Source organism: Lutra lutra, chromosome 1, assembly GCF_902655055.1.
Source record: "Lutra lutra chromosome 1, mLutLut1.2, whole genome shotgun sequence".
NCBI classification, from domain to species: domain Eukaryota; kingdom Metazoa; phylum Chordata; class Mammalia; order Carnivora; family Mustelidae; genus Lutra; species Lutra lutra.
In genome coordinates this window covers 107903326-107924110 of record NC_062278.1, presented here as the reverse complement: position 1 = coordinate 107924110, position 20785 = coordinate 107903326, and the positions used below count along the sequence as shown (strand labels likewise).

The 20785-nt window shown below is 39.2% G+C and overlaps 1 protein-coding gene across 2 annotated transcripts in view; it reads right to left on the bottom strand.

Annotated features, from left to right (window-relative positions):
• The window catches only part of YEATS2 (YEATS domain containing 2), a 123887-nt gene that overhangs the window by 30474 nt on the left and 72628 nt on the right, over window positions 1-20785 (bottom strand). For both annotated transcript variants that reach the window (XM_047731653.1, XM_047731659.1), the window contains exons 11-18: window positions 19374-19613; window positions 17756-17914; window positions 16190-16293; window positions 14529-14636; window positions 13624-13806; window positions 4730-4988; window positions 1969-2130; window positions 360-511 (exon numbers count right to left, since the gene is read on the bottom strand). In XM_047731653.1, coding sequence (XP_047587609.1) covers window positions 360-511; window positions 1969-2130; window positions 4730-4988; window positions 13624-13806; window positions 14529-14636; window positions 16190-16293; window positions 17756-17914; window positions 19374-19613 — 1367 coding nt within the window. The remainder of the gene's footprint in view (window positions 1-359; window positions 512-1968; window positions 2131-4729; window positions 4989-13623; window positions 13807-14528; window positions 14637-16189; window positions 16294-17755; window positions 17915-19373; window positions 19614-20785) is intronic.

Sequence of the window (20785 nt, the reverse complement as noted above, 5' to 3'; positions counted from 1 at the left end):
TGATGGTATCTTTTTGGTTACTCTTTTCCAACAGAAAATTTTCAACTGCCTATTAACACTATTAATTACCTCACAGATTTAGGAGGCAACAATCTTTGAGTCAGAAAGCTCTAGGTTTAAGTCCAAATTCAAGGACTGGCTTAGCAGAGAGATCTTGGAAAAGTTACTTAAGTCTTTCTGAATCTCCATGTCCCCTTCTCTCAAAACAAAACAAGCCCCAAATAATACAGATTTATAACGTGACTAAAATGTTAGTACTGACTCCTGATTCCAGAGATGTAAAGATAAATCCACTTTAACTAAAGGCCATTGTTAAATAACGAAATGATTTGAAAGATACTAGTCACAAATGTTCCGACCTGAGGAGTCTGCTTCAGGATGTAAGATGTGTAAGTCAGGTGCTGGGAGATCCCTCCTGGGCCAGCAGGGCTCTGGGTCCCTCCTGTGCCACCACCACTGCCACCACCTCCCCCACCGCCGCCGCTTCCTGCAGCTGAGCCAGACTGGAGGTCTGAAAATACAACAAAATGACAGCAACATCATAAGAAATAGTAAGAGGCTTACCAGAAAAAACAGATGAGCCCAGAGAGACATTTCCTTTACAGCAAGATTCCTTCCTGTTCCTATTTTCTCCCGGCTTTTTGTGGTAATATACCTATTCTGTGAGAAGGGTAAGGAGAATGCCCTAGAATTAAGGACTGAAATGGATTTCCTTTCGACTGAAGGACAGCTGACTAGCTCAGCAATCTGTACAGTGAAGAACTTGGCTTTTAACAAGACTTCTGACTTTGTTGTGGGAGACAAGGAAGAGTCTGATACTGACACTTTCTAACCAAGTATAGACCACACGCTCAGAAAAGCGCTTCTCAATGTTCTGGCCTCTCATTCAATTTCAGTGACACTGCTGGAATTTGTTGTAATTTCATAGTGCTCTCTTTTCTGCCTCCCTCTGTCCTAAAAAAAAAAAAAAAAAAACGTGTTTTCCTCATACTGATAATGGCCCCAGAGCCTCATCCTCACCTCCTTTTAAATTCCATTTTAAAGCCTTTGGATCCTCTTTATTTCCCTTTTGGTGACATAATGTATATAAACTAAAACCTAGGTGCCTCTCTGGGTGAACTACAGAATCCTCACATTGTCCTTTTCTTACACATCTCACTTTTAATACCACTGCTTAGGGAGGACGGAGCAATTCCAGGGTGAGAGAACAGAAATCACCCATTACAGTCAGTAAACAACATGGTGACTCGCTCAGAGGCTACATTTGGCAATGGCAGCTCGTTTCTAGTGAACTTAATTGCTATACCAATTATACTTCTGATTCAGAGGGAAATAATTCCCTTTACCCTTTCCTTTCCAACACTATCCAAATTGTTTTTCTGTATAGGTCAAAGCAAAAGTTTGTTAAGTCTAGATAAACCACCTAATTTCCTTGGGGTTTTGAGGCTTATACACTAAGGCTGACCCTGTATGTCTCTTTCCATCTCCAAACCTGGCAAACTTAAGGTGCACATCTGAGTAACAGCAGGCAGAGACACTTATTTCCACTCCTACTCCTATCCCCTCCAAAAGAAATGACACAGGCTTCCAGCTACCGTCTCCCTGGGTATCCCAGGTTTTTAGATACCACTGAAAAGAACTCTGTCGTTTATAGTTCACATGGACAGCTTTCTCCCAGCGCAGGCTCAGGAGCCATCCCACTCTCGTGTGATTTGTTCTGACCCCAGACTCTGAACCTAATTGCTATAATGAAAAACATAAGAGTGTTGCCTCCTAGGACTATGATTACTTAGACCCACTTCTAGTTAAGTTATGTGTAAGTTTTAAATCCACGTAGGCAAATACTACCATCATACCACCACAGAGAGCTAGGGAAACACGTCCTGAAACAGGTAAGAGGTGCCCTCGGGTGGAAGAGATGAACATACCCAGAGACCCAAGAACCAAATGATTTAATGACGGACTGACTAGCATTGTTGGTAGCTCGCAGGATGGCTCCTTGAGGGATCAGCAGCAGTTTCCCTTTTCCTGAAGGGTTCTTGCTGTTCGTTGTAAGGTAGAGTTTAGTGCCAGGAGGCAAATTTGCCAAGTTGGCCAAATTAGTGGCTGGTAGCTGCAATGTTGCCATTACTAAAATGGTAAAGGGAAAAAAGAAAAAAAAATTAAGAGGAAAAAACAGTGAGTAAGACAAATTAGAACTGAGGGCAATGCTACTATTAAAATTAAAAATGCAGAATAATAAAATACTTATTTAAAAAACACAGTGAACTGTACAGTTTTCCTAGATACATAATACTTTCCTAGATACAAAATACTTAAAAGGCTGATATTCTTAAATATCTTGCTAATTAAAAAATAACTTATGTATAAGAAGAGCTTGCTATAAATTACAAAGGAAATTTGTATTTGTACATACATATTTGTACATAAATAGGACGACCATATGTCCCAGTTAACCCAGAACAGTTCCAGTTTACACCTGTGTCCCATTTCCATACCTATGTCCTAATCATTATGAACAGTGACTCTTTTTATTCTCAAAAGTACTATGGCTTAGACAATCAAAGAAATAATAAACTCATTTGTAGATGAATACATATTTCCTCCTGAAATCTGTTTAATGCCCCTTTAATTAATTTTTAGTAATGAATGAATCTACAGATTTGAAACAAGAAGACTTCTAACCTCTCTCACTTTTTTTTTTTTTTTTAAAGATTTTATTTATTTATTTGACAGAGAGAAATCCCAAGTAGGCAGAGAGGCAGGCAGAGAGAGAGGAGGAAGCAGGCTCCCCGCTGAGCAGAAAGCCCGATGTGGGGCTCGAACCCAGGACCTGGGATCATGATCTGAGCCGAAGGCAGCGGCTTAACCCACTGAGCCACCCAGGCGCCCCTCTCACTTTCTAAGAACTAAAAAAACGCCACAGTCAACAACTATACTGTGTACAGTTGTATAGCACGTATACTATGAAATGATCGTTCACCTTTTTAAAATCTCACATTGTTTCTCTCTTAGAATTTACTTTTCATGCACATGGCTATAAACCTCTAAATGTGACTCTTCAGTGAAAACGTACACATCAAAATTTCTGCAGCGACTCTGAATTCAAATCTCCATGAAATGAAGCCTACAGACTGACGTGAGTCACCGCAGGCAAAGGACTCTCAGAGACCCCCAGCCTGCGGCCCAAGTCCTCTTTCTCATGACCACTTTATAGCGCAAGCCTGGGAAAGCAACTGCCCTGGAAGCTGCCCCAGAACAGTAGGGACTGACTAAAATCTGAGAGCCAGCCCTCTCTACTACTGCCACAACTCATCCCACCTCACACCACTGTACATTTGTACACTGTCGAGCAAACCTCTCTGGTCAGTCGCCAGCACCCGAAGTCCAGCCCACACTGCTCTGCATTCCTGATCTGAACCCACCTCCTCAGCGCTTCCTCCTCCCCCACCCAGCTCTTTCACCCCCAGGAATTCCTGCTCTGGTCATGATACCCTCTAGACCCTCGACCTCTTTGAACATTATCTCTTTTTGTGGTAATTAAACACTGAGTCCTCTGAAGACAAAGGACTTCGCCAGCAGCCCCCTTAGCTTAACGCTGTTTTTTTAATCTCACCTCAATGTCTGAGGGCCACGACTAGGGGAGGCACCTTTGTGCTCTCCAGTGGGGCTTCCAGACCATCACCACCCCTCATTCCGGAAGAAAACCTGCTGGTTCCTGTGAGGCTCATGCCTGGCTCTACCACCTTAACCTCACCCTTCTGTCTTCTCATTTACTGAACTCCCAGCAATTTCCCCTCACTCGCTGAGGACTGACTCCTGGCTCAGTCTTGCTCGAATGCCAATGATGGTCATCCTCAGTGAGAGCACGGTAAGTGACTTGTTTAATTCTCCTGCTTCTCAGGCACTTCATTTTCTAAACTCCAGAGATCACTTCTTCCAACCCATCTGAAGCACTCATTTTTAATGCCACAAATGGACTCTGTCATCACCAATTCATCACCTCTGAAATCTTTTATTTTGGACATCCATTACCTTCTTTTTCTTTTTTCTTCTGAATCTATTTTATTTTTTTATATAAAGTTGATTCTGGTTATTCTTTCCATTTATTACTTGGTTTCTACATTTTCTTTTTAAAATTTTTTCAAGAATAATTAACAAATAGCATGAGTAGCAGGTGTACAAGATAATGACTCAGACATCCACTGCCTTCTGTCCTTCTGACTCACTGCAACAGCTCTTTAGCTTCATCATGACCCTCAAAAATTGGTAAATGTATCTAATGTCTAGGGTATATATTTTTTCATGCCCTCAGAGAAACAACACATCAAGGCTTCAAACACATGCAAGGTGTTTAAACCTATTTCGTAGAGAATACACTAGTCAAGTATCTCAAAATGCTGCTGACAAATGACCACCCCAAGATTTTAAGTCTGAATACAATCCAAAGTAGAGATACAGTCAAATGAAAATTATCCTTCAGACCTGAAAGCAGTTAGCAAGAAATACCATCTATTTTTATTTCTCTTGCTAACACACACACTCACACACCCCTTAAAATAAACCACTTACAGACCTCTATGTAAAATGTTACCTGAAAAAGGTTAACATGTTTTTATATACTGGTTATAGCATCAACCTAACAGATTTTCTTAGAACTAAATAAACTACTAGCAAAGAACAGTCTAGAAACAGCTGCAGCTGAAAGGACCCCCAAAGAGCATGTTACCTGAACCCTGGGATCCAGTCTTCTGAGGGCCGGCAGCAGTGACCTGAGCCTTGGTTAAGGCTTGCACTGGCTGAGCAACAATGGTTCCTCCACCTCCACTCACAATTGCTTTGGCAACTCCTTGTGTCACAACTTGCTTTGGACCAACTGCTTTGGCAACAGAAGAGCTGGCCTTGGCTACAAGGATTTGGCCACCACTGATTGCCACAGCCTGTTTCACTGTTGAAGGTAAAGAAGACCCAAGTGGCACCCCAACAACCTGTTGAAGATAGAAAAGAATACACCAGTGCTTCTTCTCAGTTCAAGGGCTCTTAGAACAGAACAGTCACTCTGTTGTAGCAAAGATCAAAGCAAAGCCCTAGGTATAACATATGGAGTCTAATTTAATCGTCTAGGAATGCCAAGGATAGATGTGAACAATGATATTTATTACATTTTAGATATTATTACAGTAGAAGGCTATAGTTTTTGTCTTAGCCCCAGCTACTATCTAGAACTTATTTTATATGTTTTTTTAAATAAAAAACTTAGAAAGTACAGAAATACAAAGATAAAAATTCTACTTATCCAGAAATAACCTCTTATTCTTTCATTTTATTTATTTATTTAAGTAAACTCCATCCCCAAGGTGGGGCTTGAACTCATGACCCCAAGATCAGGAGTTGCATGCTCTACCCAACTGAGCTAACCAAGCACCCCCGGAAATAACTTAATATTTTTAAAATGTTTGCTTCCAATTTTTTAATGTACATTTTAAAACACAGATTAGGATTACATGTAGAGTTTTATAATTTTTAAATTTAACATCATATTACAAGCATTTTCCAATGTTACTATTTTTCAAAAATATTTTTAGATGGCCAAATATTTTAGAACAGATATACCATAATCTATGCAAACATTCACTACTGTGTGGATATCCAGGTAATTTTAAACTTCACATTAAGAAAAACTACAATAGGGGCGCCTGGGTGGCTTAGTGGGTTAAGCCTCTGTCTTCGGCTCAGGTCATGATCTCAGGGTCCTGGGATAGAGCCCGTGTAGGGTTCCCACTCAGCGGGAAGTTTGCTTCTCCCTCTCCCTCTACTCCTCTCTGTTTATGCATGTTCTCTCCCAAATAGATAAATAAAATTTTTTTTTCAAAGATTTTATTTATTTATTTGACAGAGATCACAAGTAGGCAGAGAGGCAGGCACAGACAGGAGGAAGCAGAAGCAGGCTCCCTGCTGAGCAGAGAGCCCAATGTGGGGCTCAATCCCAGGACTCTGGGATCATGACCTGAGCTGAAGGCAGAGGCTTAACCCACTGAGCCACCCAGGCGCCCCAGATAAATAAAATCTTAAAAAAAAAAAAAAAGAAAGAAAGAAAGAAAGAAAAACTGTGCAATAAACATTTCCATATATGAACTAGAAACTCCACTACTCACCATTCTTTTAAAGATCACCTCTTTCAGTAACCACTCCTGTCTTACCCCATCTGAAATGCCTATTTCTTCATCTCTGGAAGTTCTAATGATTCACGTCATTTGTTAAATAGTAAAACATGTGACCCTTCTTCCAACGAATTTTTAAGAAAAATTATCTTTTTCTATATAATTCTAATTTTTCCTTTCCTTAAAGGTAAATATTTGGTTAAAAAAGAAGTCTAGGAGTGCCTGGGTGGCTCAGTCAGTTAAGTGGCCAACTCCTGATTTTGGATGAGGTCATGATCTCAGGGTCATGGGTGCAGGCCACGTGGGCTCTGTGCTTAGCTGGAAGTCTGCTTCTCTTCCTCTCCTTCTGCTCCTCCCCCACTAGGTGCACGTGCACGTGCGCTCTAAAATAATTCAATAAATCTTTTTAAAAAGGGGGGTAAGGGCACACCTGGGTGGCTCAGTCGATTAAGCGTCTGCCTTTAGTTTGGGTCATGGTCCCGGGGTCCTGGGATCCAGCCCCACGTCAGGCTCCCTGCTCAGCAAGATGTCTGCTTCTCCCTCTGACCCTCTCGTGCTCTATTAAATAAAATCTTTAAAAAGGAATCTTAAAAAAGATTCCAATACCCAAATTATGCAAGCTGGAAATATCTGGTTCTGAAGGTATTATAAAGAGAACCCTTTCAAATAAAATACTATAGAACTCTTTTAAAAGTCAATAGTAGGATGTTAAATTAGAAGAAACAATTTAATTAATGGCAAACTGGGAGAGTGTTTCCCACTGCGCTCAGTTATTTCATAAAAAGAACTTCTCACCAGAAACTAGATGAAAAGACTTTTATAAGATTAAAAGAATACCAAAAGACTACCTTCTAAAAGTGAAAATGATAAAGTATCAGTACTTTTCACCTATCAGAGTGGAGAAAAAAATTTAGAAGGCTGGTAACACCAAGAAATGGCTGGAGGGTATGGGGAAACAGGAACATTTGTTCACTGCTAAAGAAAAGTAATCTGGGGGCGCCTAGGTGGCTCATTGGGCTAAAGCCTCTGCTTTTGGCTCAGGTCATGAACCCAGGGTCCTGGCATCGAGCCGGACATCGGGTTCTCTGCTCAGCAGGGAGCCTGCTTCACCCTCTCTCTCTCTGCCTACTTGTGATCTCTGTCAAATAAATAAATAAAATCTTTAAAAAAAAAAAAAAAGGAAAAGTAATCTGTACAGCCACTCTAGAGAGGTACCACATATCTACTGACACTGAAAATTCACATATCCCATGTTGTAACAATTCCTCTTTTAGAAACATGTCCTAGAGAAACCCGAGACATGTGCTCAAGGGAACATGTACAGAAGGCCCAAGGTAGCATTTTTATAATTACAGAAAATTGTCAGCAAACTTAATGCCTACAACATGGAACAACATGCTTAATGCCTACAGGTAGAGGAATGCATACACTGGTATAATACAGACAGTGGACTAGCACACATTAGTAAAAATGAATGAACTAGAACTACATATATCAGCATAGACAAACTCTGACAGTACAAATACTGAAAGGGGAGATGCAGAAAAATATGAGTATAAATATCTTTCATGTAAATCTTCAAAACACACAACATTACATGTTATTTATGGCTGTGGATTTATGCAATAAAAGTATGAATTGGAAAGCTACACATCCAAATTCATGATAGTGTTGCTTTTGGGAAGAACAAAGTAGACTTCAACTTTGTCGTGTTTTATTTGGGGGAAAATATGAGATGAAATAAATACAGACATGTTAATTTTGGGTGAAAGATATATGGGCATTGATTATATTATTCTCTGTATTTTACTTTATAGTATTTCTCAATTAAAAATAACAGGATTGGGGCGCCTAGGTGGCTCAGTGGGTTAAGCCTCTGTCTTTGGCTCAGGTCATGATCTCAGGGTCCTGGGATCGAGCCCCACATCGGGCTCTCTGCTCAGCGGGGAGCCAGCTTCCCCCCCCCTCTCTGCCTGCCTCTCTACCTACTTGTGACTTCTCTCTGTCAAATAAATAAATAAAATCTTTAAAAAAAAAACAGGATTAGCAATGATAATAATTATAATATGATTACCTAAGAAATAGAACAAAATGACAAAACATATGCAACTGATGAATGGAACTTTCCAGTTAAATAACTACTAAATCATACATGGTTTCTTTGCAAAGATGTAAATACAGTAAAATACATTTGCATGTACTTGGAGGCTATAGTTGATGTAAAGAAAATGGTCTTCTAATCAACTGTTATAAACTACAGTGTAACAAAGAATAAAGAGCGCAGGATTTTGTAAGCAGTCAGGCTTGGTTTCCCAGTTTTGTTCTACTGGTTGGTAGCTGGGTAAGTTATTTAATGTTTCTGAGCTTTAGCCTTAAACACCTCATCTATCAAATATGGATGATATTTATCTCATAAGATATGATGTACACAGTAAACGACAGCTGCTGCAGCCCAAGACACTTGTTATTATTAACCAAACAATAGTAATCCATGAGGTTACGTAGAGACGCAAAGGATGGAGAGCGCCAAATGGATCCACAGTTGGCTAGGGCAGCGGACCTTCATTCCTAGATTCATTTAGTCAAATAGAAATTAAGGTATGTAACATCCAGTATCTGCTTTAAAATATCCTAGGAAGAGAAGTAAGATTAGCAAAATGCTGATAATTACTGAAACCATGTAATGGGAGCATATAGGGTTCATTATAATAGCCTCTTACTTTTACATAAGTTTAAGGAAGGAGAGAAAGAAAGAAAAAAAAAGACTCAAAGAACCAATGGGGGGAAAAAGCAAGTTAATTTAGAGTGGAAAAGAAATCCTCCCACTCTCTGGCTTGGTTAAAACAATCCCTTAGGATGATCCAAATCTATTTTGACTGTATGAGCCTTACTCCGCAGGCAACATGGAGTGTTGCTGTGGCCACAGAGTGGCAGAGAAACTCTTACTAATCAAGAACTTTGCCCTGCATCAGGCTCCCTCCTGGATGTGGAGCCTACTGAAGATTCTCTCTCTGTCTCCCCCTCCCCACCCCTCTGCTCTCTCTGTCAAAACAAACACTTTTCTATGTACTTATGGAAAAAAGTTTCTTAATGTAGAAAAACATTTTTGGGTAATGACAGAAGGTGCCAGTTGAACCCTGATATCCATTTGTTTTCTCTCTCAAAGTAAGAGAGCCCCCGGTTTTCAAATAGGGACATGGCCACATAGAACATTTCTCAGCCTAGTGCTGGTCATCTCATTTCTGGCTAGAAGGATAGGAAGAGAAGTGATGAGTGCAACTTTTGGGTTATGCCTCCTCACACCCCCTTTCTCTCTTCCTGCTGGCCAGAAATGTGAACATGGTGGCATGAAATGAAATAGCTATCGTAGCCCATAAGCTAAGAACCAAATTTCGAGAATGGCAGAACAAAATGGAGTCTAGATTCTTGATGACTGTGAAGCCAACATACTAGAACAGCCTACTGGTCTTTTATGTGTGAGAAAAAGAAAAAAAAAAACTTATTTAAGTTTTATGGGCTTTGGATTTCTCTATTATAGTAATCAAACTATTTTTTGAGACAAGAGTCTTCATGTTTTCTAAATATATTAAACTTAATAATTCATTGCATAAGCTATATTATACAATTTATTTTCATGTTCCTAAGCTAACAAAGAAAGCAAAAAAAATCTTAAAGGAAAATACATATGGATTGGACCTTTTTCTTTTCCGAAATTCCATGCATTTTAACTTGCTTTTTTCTACCTTGTACCAAGCTCTATCCTCACTCACCTGCTTCAAAATTTCCAGAATATGACATATTTAATCTCTCCACAAATGAAGTAAAATGTGGTATCCCAAACTGGCCACAGGAGGGCAGTTTTCATTAGCAGAGCTTATCCAGCACAGCGTACCACTCACAAGATTAACCCCACCTCCTGTCTGAAAAAAGGGAGGAGGAAGTCTGGCATCTACTGGGGAAAATCCTACGCACAGCTGTCTATGGACAGCATAAGGAAGACTCTTAAGTAGGACACTACAACCTCAAATTAGTTTTTCTTTTCTTAACAAGACAATATTTTCGCCTAGAACCTGAACTCTTCCCATTCCACACCACCTCTCTCTGCATTCCTAATTTTCTTCTAGTTTCACAAAACAGACACCCTCTGTTCTCTATTGTTTTAAATACTTCCCTTTGACTCACGCTTTGATTCAGTGTTTTTGTTTGTGCCCTGTCCAGACTTTTGCAAGTCAAAATTTACTTTAACAACTAGAAAAGGAGGATTATATGTGTGTAATTTTCCCTCCAGACACTGAAAAATTTAGCCAATTACAAATTAGTACTCAATGAAAATGATCATGGTACTCCTGCATATTTACACAGGACTTGTCCTTTGTCACATTTAGCTGCTATCACTGAGTGAGTGGCTCTGTGATAAGTCCTTCCCATACAATGATTTTTTTTTAAAAAGATTTTATTTATTCATTTAACAGAGAGAGAGAGAGAGAGAGAATGCGCAGGCACAAGTAGGGGGAGGGGCAGAGGGAGAAGCAGACTTCCTGCTGGGCAAGGAGCCTGATGCAGGACCATGCAGGATGCAGGACTCTTATCTCCGGAGACTGGGATCCCGAATGAGCCACCCAGGCACCCCATACACAATGATCACTAATCCTACTGGTCTGAAAGACATAGGGTATTATTCCCTTTTACTAGATGGAAAAACACAAGGCTCAGAAGTACAAACCCGCCCAGGTCGCAAAAGTAATGAGTGGCTGAGATCTGTAACAAGCTCTCATTCCAAAGTCTGCACTCTTTTTACTATGCCACACTGCTTCCTTCTCACATGAACCCACTAAATGCTCAGATGTCCCGTTTTATGGCAAAAGCAGCACCCCTCTTTACTTTCAGGAAAAAGGTAAGCCAAAGTTGAATGGAAGGTAAAACAGTATCGTTTTGTTCACCCTTCTATTTTCTGGCATAGTTTCTAGGAATGCACTTCGGCAATAACCAGGGACAGTCTGTACTTGCAGACAGTTCCTTATCTGGAGTCCAAAGTTTGTACTAAATTTCCTGGATAAACAGGGTATGCCTTTTCTCATGCTCTTCTGCTTCTGTACACTTCTGTCACCCTCTTCTGTGGCTTTTCTTTTCAGGTGCCCTTAAACTTTATTCAGAGCATTTCAACACAAAATTATCCACTTTTTCTTAATCCAGTAATGCCATGAGGTAGGTGGCAATGTGACAAGAAAGCCAATACAGTTGTTCAGCATTACAGAGGGGTGGATTTGCAAAATGCAAAGTGTAAAAAAGTGAAACTAACTTATCCAGAGCTTCTGGGCATAAACAGCAACGCTATTTTGGCTCAAAAACATAAATGAGGGGCGCCTGGCTGGCTCAGTGGGTTAACCCTCCTCTGCCTTTGGCTCAGGTCATGATCCCAGGGTCCTGGGATAGAACCCCGCATCGGGCTCTCTGCTCAGCGGGGAGCCTGCTCCCCTCCCCCCTTCTGCCTGCCTCTCTGCCTACTTGTGATCTCTGTCTGTCAAATAAATAAACAAAATCTTAAAAAAAAAAACAACCTAAATGAGTGAGTCCATGTATCTTTGGTGAAGCAAAACAGATTCTGAAGAATCACAGTGTGTCTGAGTAGGAAATCTAGATAACAGTAACTGACTCATGAAAAGATTTGACAATGGCTTACTCCTAAGGCCAAAACAATAGTGAGTGCATTAGGAAGCAGCTGGGGTACCTGTTCTAGTGATTTGGGCTAGGGAAGCCCCAAAGTCAAAATTTTTTTTTTTTAAAGATTTTATTTATTTATTTGACAGAGAGAGATCACAAGTAGATGGAGAGGCAGGCAGAGAGAGAGAGAGAGAGAGAGGGAAGCAGGCACCCTGCTGAGCAGAGAGCCCGATGCGGGACTCGATCCCAGGACCCTGAGATCATGACCTGAGCCGAAGGCAGCGGCTTAATCCACTGAGCCACCCAGGCGCCCCCCAAAGTCAAATTTGATGCTATAGCTTAGTGGTTCTTAAATTTGCCAAATCATACAAGTGAGCAAGAGAGCTTGATAAAAATCCAGATTCCCAAAGCCCCCAAGAAGATTCTGACTCAGAAAGTATGAGACAGGGTCTTAGTATCTATGTATTTTTAATCATCAGATGAGTCATGACCAGGTTAAGTTTGGGAAAGTGGTTAGTGGATTCTTACAGATTTTAGAACCATTCAGACTTTAGAACTGTAACATACGCATTTTTGTTACAATCTATGTGCAGCTATCTAGCCTAAACCAAAATACCTAAAACCATTTTTCTATTTTAAAGTATTCCTCTGGGGGCAGGGGGCACCTGGGTGGTTCAGTGGGTTAAGCCTCTGCCTTCCGCTCGGGTCATGATCCCAGGGTCCTGGGATCAAGCCCTGCATCAGGCTCTCTGCTCAGAGGGGAGCCTGCTTCCTCCTCTCTCTCTCTGCCTACCCCTCTGCCTACTTGTGCTCGCTCTCTCTCTCCCTGATAAATAAATAAATAAATAAATAAATAAATAAATAAAATCTTTTTAAAATAAAATAAATAAATAAAGTACTCTTCTCTAAGCAATTCATCTATCCCTAGACAGGCTGCCTTTCAAGTTGAAAAACAAATATTTTTCATAATATTCTTGATAGCTTTAGAATATATCTGCCCCCTAAAATGAGATAATTTAACTCTATATGTTCTAAAAGCATGCTTAGGTTCCAGAAAATGGCTCACAAATTTTAATTAGCTCTACGATGGGAGATTTTGGAGTCAGAAGACCTGGGTTCAAATCCTGTGTCACTTATTAGCTAAAGTGCTCTCAAGAAGTTGCCTGACCCCCTCACAGGACAGTTTCCTCATTTGTAAAATGGGGTTGAGCATATCATGAGGATTAGATAGCATGTAAATGAGAACGGGACACAGATAGGCACTCATAAGCACAACCAATGCAGGAAAACATGGGCCTATATGCCATTTTACAGTTGTCTTGATATGTTAGCTCCCCACACTTTCAAATTATAAAGCAAATAAATTCTCTCAACAGTCAAGAATCAGTAAACAGAGGCCACAGCCTGAACATCAGAGTTATAAACTACAGCACTCACCTACCAGAAACAAGTAGAACAGCTGACCCTGGTCCTGTCAGCTACCCATTTTACACCTGCATCAACTGGAAGTTGTGTCCATGAAGTCTACCATCTTCACTGCCAGAGAGATAACATAGCATCCCTATGCCTCTTCGACTATTCGTGGGCCCTCCATAACACAGCTCCTGCTCTTGTCAATGCTTACTGCAAGAGCAGATAGGTTTGACACTGACTAACTTGCTTTTCCAACACAGCTTCCATCTACAGGATTTTCTGGGATCAGCAACCCTGTCATCTGAATTCTGTCAGCACCTGCCTGTTACTCAGGCAAATAACATTCACTGACATATTATTAACCTCCCCAACCCTACCCAACACAGACCTTGGAGGGTTGAATCTTTGGTGACTGGGAAGTCCCTTCTCCAGCAGTTAGGACCTGTTTTTGAGGGGACACAGCAATCATGTGACCCCCTTTCACTGTCACATACTGAGGGAGTGGTGACTGGCTGGCAGCTCCTGTTGCAGGCACGTGAGAGGCTTCACCAGGTTCCTGTTTGATGATTACCTGGCAACAAACATGATAATGACGCTGAATAACCATCCCATAAGAAAAGCCACTAATATCTGAAGCTATTCTGCTTGCAGGAATTAATGAATTAATGAAGCCTGGTCTATTAAATAAAAATGACTCCACCATAAGGGTAGAAATACTGCTTAAATACAGCCCATAATAGCTATCAAAGGGACCAAAAGTAGGATTTGATCCTGTGTTTCTGCAAACTTGACCTAGTCCATTTGTTCTAGATTTTGATGGCAAATGGCAGCAAAAAGAAACACACACACAGTTTGTACTCTCAGGAGTTACCACCTTGCTGGATACCAAGAGCTGCCCTGTGGACACGACTGAATAAATGGCAGCAGGTTGCAGAAGTCTTAGAATCTGGTCTTAGGGAGTGCCTGTGGCTCAGTCAGTTAAGCACCTGCCTTCAGCTCAGGTCATGATCCCAGGGTCCCAGGATCAAGCCCCAAATCAAGCTCCCTGCTCAGTGGGAAGCCTGCTCCCTCTCCCACTCCCCATGCGTGAGTTCCCTCTCTCACTGTTTCTCTCTCTGTCAAATAAATAAAACCTTAAAAAAAAAAAAAGAAAAAAGAATCTGGTCTTAGAATTAGAACATACTAAAGAGTTACATGTTGTAGAGTAGTGTCAATCAACTCCAACATGCCACAAAAACAATTATGTAACAAAACCATACTGACTTGTGGGATAATGCCCTAATAAATACTCACTTTTGTGAAAGCTCCAAGTCCTCCAGTTAGAGGTTTAGGACTCTGAACCTTAGGGTGACTCCCAATAGGGCAAAGAGGTGGCATAGATGCAAACAAAGAATCCTCCTGCTGTGTATGTAAAAATACGCATTGTATAATTAGGATAAAATAACTGACTTCAAATATTCTAGACCCTTTTATTTAATATAAACCTGTGACATTCTCTAGAAACATACCTGAAAAACAAAACAAAACAAAACCCCAAAAGCTCAAAACTCTTTGTGGAGTTTTCCAAGCCCTGACCCTTGCATTTAATTATTGTTTTTAGAAACCAAATGCAAGGAAAAGCTATAACCTGACAAGAACCTACTCATCTGGGCCCTGGTGTATGCTGGAAAAACTATGATATACCTCTAGCATTTGGCTGATTCACTGGTTTGCATGTTCAGTCCCCTGCCTGATGGTAAGCCACTAAAGGCTTATTTTATTTCTTTTCTACCCCGAGAGCATAGGCACTAAATAAATAAATGAAAGAGCTACAGTGTTTCAGTATATACACCCTTTCAGTAGTATTCACACAACTTGATTTGTTGTCTTTACTCCAAATAAATACCCAACACAGAGGGAAGTTTTTCAATAGGGATTTAAAAAACAAAACAACAGAAAGAACTTAAACAATGAAGGCAAAACCAACAAAACAAAGGTAAACACTCAAAATTACTGATATTTGTCTCTAGTTCTCAAATACAAAATGTAAATCTCAGAGGCAATTAACCATAAATTAGGGACAAGCAACAAAGTTAATACTGCTTAACCATGTAATGAAAAGATCAACAAACATTAAAAACTGACTGGCAGAGAATGAAGACCTTCAAGGCAATTATTACAATTTAGGCATTCATATAACACAGTGCTCACAGGCAGCATTGTGCTCGGGAGAAAAACCTCACCTTAGAACAGAAAACTATTCAATATCATCACTGTTAAGTACCTATATGTAAGAATGTGTTAACACTTGTCATGTAGGAGATGACCTCTGAATTCTCAGTTTTCACACACCAGTTTATACCTCAAAGGCTCTAGGGAGCCATGACAATGACAAGTAACTAACTAACCAAAATAGCAGGGGCTGTCTCTGTCAAACAGTGAGCAGATACCTAGCACTCTTAGCTGAACAAGTCAGATCATATTTGAAGTTCTAATTTTACAGGTTTCCTTACCCTGAAGGGGGGGGAGGGAGAAAAGAAAGAAAGAAAAAGAAGAAAGAAATAATTATTTTCATGTAACTACATGGCTGACAAATAGAAAAAAATATGTATTTACTCCTTATTGGCACAAATATAGGAAGAAAAGAAGAATGCTGCTCAATGAATATTTTTATTAGGAAAAGTCTTTAACAAAGCTGACCTCCCCCCACTCCTATAAATAGCTGCGTCGTCATCATAGTAAGTTTTCAAATAGATACCGACTGTCCAACTGATGAAGTGTTGAGAAACATTTTCCATACTAGGAAAAAATCAACAGTAAGATAGGGGAGTCTGGAGTAGATGATCTTCAAGATGCTTATTAGCTTGAAGATTCTACTTAATGAAATTTGCATTATCAACTGACAAATTCTTGCTGGGCTTGAATTTACTGTCTTTACAAACTAGAAAAGTGCAATAATGCAATAAGAGTGTTACCTTGACAGTAGATGTTACAAAACTACTTCCATGAATTTTGGGAATAGGGGAACCTGTTCCTTGGGAGGCCTGGGAGGCAGTAGAGAGCTTGTTTGTAGGACTTCCTGATAAGCAAAGCAGATTTTAAAATAAAGTACAAAGTAAAATTTACAAAATGGAATTTAAAAGCATTTTCTACCACCTTACCCCTATACCCCACTATTTTTCATTTTTAAGTGTTGAAAACTCACAACCCTGAAATTATTGAAAACATACTTAAGGATTCCTCCTATGAAGCTGACCACCTCACTAACCTAAAAACAGACAAGAAGCTAGTAAGGACATGCAGAAGAATAAGTACACAGACATTACACACTACCTGTACACAGAGACAGACACCAGAACATAAGGGTATTGGTTACATAATGATGTACCACATGAATGAATCTAACTGAATGCTAGCTCCTTCAAAATATTCTCACCAGGAGGTTGTACCTATTCCAAAGTGCTAGTGACATAAGCAATTTATACTCCACGTGTATACCTGCCTTTAGGGTCTGATAAAAGCAAGTCCCACTACCTATAGTAAAAAATAAGTCAAGACCAAAAATGGTATTTGATCACCTGCTCCATTTATCAAACGTGCCTGCAAAGACTAGCTAATTCCTATAACTAACCATCCTCAAAGGATACCAATTTGACATCCCTGAATTTATTCAAAAGGCTATTAAGTAATTTCTGAAAGCAGCTTTTTTTTAAAGGAGTTCCACAATTATAATCACTGTTAAAGGACCTAACTTTTCCAAAAAAACTACTTAGAAAGATCCAGCATATATTCATGCGCTAAGATCAATTATGCTTAAAAAAAAATCAGTCTTATGACCTTATAGTCACTTCTCTTTTCTCTCACTGTTTCTCTTAATTAAAAGTGAGAGCTATAGCAAAGTTTACATTTAGAATCATGTGTTCAAATAGTTTAAATGAAACAAATACATAAAATAATGTTAGTGCAAATAGTTGGAAAAAACCTGAAAAGCACTCTGTAGCTATAGGGAATTATGGTGACACATACAATAAATCCAGTTCTTATTCTTTCTATCAGAGGTCCCTTTTTTAAACTGCAGAGTTCATTTTCTCTCCCACACACACAATTTATCTTATTCACAGAAAAGTAAAGACCACTTTTTAGTTTGACTGGTGAGAAACATATGTGGGCCACAAAGGTATTCTTTTTCTGAAGCTTATTTTGGAAAATAACCACATTTGCTTGCAGGCCCAAAAAGAATGTCTTCTAAATGAAAACAAAATCAGCTTTTTTTTTTTTTTTTAAGGAACATTAATTCTAGTTCTCTTTTAATCTTTAGAAATTAAAACAAAATTTAAGTAAATTCCTAAAAAATAGAACTTTTACATATAGTACATCTTCTCGCAGAGAAACAGCACTGGCTTTACTACTCTAGAGTTCCTTTTCTTGTTTACAAACAAATACTTCATTCTCCCATTAGATGGCTACTAAGTCACGCTAGGATTTCGACTTTACGAAAGATCAAACCTTTCAGATTGCACAAATACTGATGAAATGCCTACCTGTAGTGGGAGTGGTGGCTCCAATAACCTGCCCCGGCTTATCCAGGATAACATAAGGGTTATTAATGACAGAGCTGGCAGCGCCTTGCTTCACATGGACTGGAGTGGAAGTCGGGGTTCGAGGCAGCGGTGATGGACTTGGAGTTGATATGGGGGAACCTTTATTAATAAAAAAGAGAAATGAAATAAACTAAAGACATATACTAAACCCATCTAAGAAAACACTGAAGACAATGGAGGACAAAGGTGACAAATGGGGAAAAGAGAATGGGACTCTATGTTTCAGGTACTGAGCAACAGCAGTGGCGTAGCTGAGGCAGGGACTCATCCCTCCACCAGCATGAGCAAGCAGCTTCTGAGAAACAGATTCTGAGGTGCTCCCCCAGACCTACTAAATATAAATCTGTACTTTCCAAGATTCCCCCACATACATACCCATCCCATGGGCACATTAAAGTTAAAAAAGCAGAGCTTTATATAATAGCGTGGAACTGCTGAATCCCTAGATAACCCAACTCTTCACAACTTGGGCCAATTGTTATAATAATGGTTATACTCCAAGACACTAAAATTATAGGAAATTAGTAAGTGAACAGCTAGACTTACAAACCAGGAGTCTTGATTTACAATTAATTTCCTACTCGAAAACATGGAATTCACCCACCCTAAACAGAAGTCTGTCAATACCAAGTCAGCTACAATCCAGAGATTCCTGTTCCCACAGAACACTCACAAAGATTACCCATGTACCATTCAACATCCTCAATGGTTTTTTTGTCAATCAAATTTGTCATCCATGAATTTCTCTAAACTTGTAACCAATTTGTATGTTCAGCCTATTCCGCCTCTGAAAAAGCAAGTTCCAAAATGCTTCTAACTGGGAGGTAAAATTACACGTTCCTCACCTTTCATCAATTTCAAAGACTGGGATCATATTTCTGCTTAGTTGTGTATTTTTAGCACTGAAGACTCCTTTTCTCCACCTTCATATATACAGGCCTCCCACCGCCTAGGTATTTCTACTGACGTTCTTGCAAGTCTTTTCTGAAGTGATGTAACCTACACCATAAAGTATATTCCTACCTGAAGTCTACCTAACATAAATGTGAAACCGTCATGAGACAGTAGATAATTCAATCTCAGTGAAAATGAAGGCTCAGAACTACCTACTGATAATGCGAATGACTATTTTTCATCTACTGTGCAGAGTATAAAAGACATTTTAATTCCAAACCAAGTCCCACCTTTCAAACTTTAACTCCACTCCAAAAGGCCTGCTCTAAGTTTTTTTTAATTACTAGTCACTCTGGTTTCCATAGATAATTCAAAAACTTAATTCCTACCATAGTTTCAACCATACATCCTAGTAAATATTTTACCTCCACCACTTTTTGAACATGAAAAGTTGACCTTTTTGAATTTCATTTCTTATTCAAAAACTGTTTGCATATGAAATGACTTTTGTTTTCCCTTTGTTGACAGCTTTGCTAATCAATAGTCATTACTTATCAAATAAACAAACACCTCACTTGAAAGAATTTTTAAAAACCCATAATACTTTCTCTTGCCATTACAACAATTTTTATACCCATCAACTTGACATACATCATCTGTATACCTGAAACAATTTTGCAGCTCATGGTGATGGGTTGGAAGGATTTTCCGGGTGACTCAGGATTAGGAACCTGACTTTGTGGCACAATTTTGCAGCTTGATGCTATTGGCTGAAAAGCTGAATTGCCATGAGAACAAAAAGTAACTTTCTGGGATGTCGTCATTTTGGTGGGTGTTCGTTCCAATGAAGATGGCAAAGAATAAAAAGTAGTGTGTCTCTCAGCTTCGGTATTGGTTGGGAAGCCTATTTGAAATGAAACAGGCAAATGGTAAGTCATGAATCACTTAGACATAATAAAACCTTTCCACTGTGGTTAAAGAATGAAACAATAAAAATCCCTTCTCATTTCAACAACCATTTAAACCACTTCCCAGTAAAATATATACAATTAACAGTATTTATAAACCCTTCTATACACATAATTAGATGAAATGTAAATTATCAGTTTAGAATCATTTTATTAAAATGTTTCTTTCAAAAAATTAGAAAACATATTAACTATAAAGCACATACAATATAAAAAGTATACAAGTGTATTATGTTCTGAATTAGAAAGCTATTTAAATTGAAAAGAAAAACTTGAAGCATTCACTTAATCTAATAATGTTCTATTTTATTAAATGCCCATGAAGATGCAACTGAAATTTAAAGAGGAATAAAACTGAAATTTGTAAAAGGACTAAAATATTAACATCACATTAAAATGTAGGCTTAGGGGGCACCTGCTGACTCAGTCAGTTAAATGTCCGATTGCTGACTTCGGCTCAGGTCATGACCTCAGAGTTGTGAGACTGAGCCCTACATTGGGCTCTATCTACACTGAACATGGAGCCTGCCTAAGATTCTCTCTCTCTTCCCCTCTGCCTGTCCCTCCTCTCTCTCTCTTAAAATAAATAAACAAATATAAATAAAAATGTAGGTTTGGAGATTAAACTGACACCATTTAGAACCAGTTTTATATCTTACACGTATAGGTCAGAGAAATTATTAAATCATACACTTAAATACTTACTAAATGAAAAAATGCCATAGTCAAAATACCTTTGATTAACCTTCTTAAATTATTTTAAAATTAAATTAATTTTTAAATTAATTTTGAGGGAGGAGGGGCAGGAGAGGGAGAGAAGCTTACACAGACTCCCTGCTGATGCAGGGCTCAATCCTAGGGCTCTTAAGATCATGACTGGAATGGAACTCAAGAGCAGGATGCTTAACTGACTGAGACCCCCCAGGCACCCTGACAATGAATCTTATACTGGTTTTTTGGTTTTGCTGTTTTTCTTTCTTTCCTTTTTTTTAGATCAAAAGTGGGATGGTTAACGGACTGAGCCACCCAAGCACCCCTTATATTGCATTCTTAATTCCAATACAGTTAACATACAGTATTATGTAAGTTCAGGTATATAATATAGTGA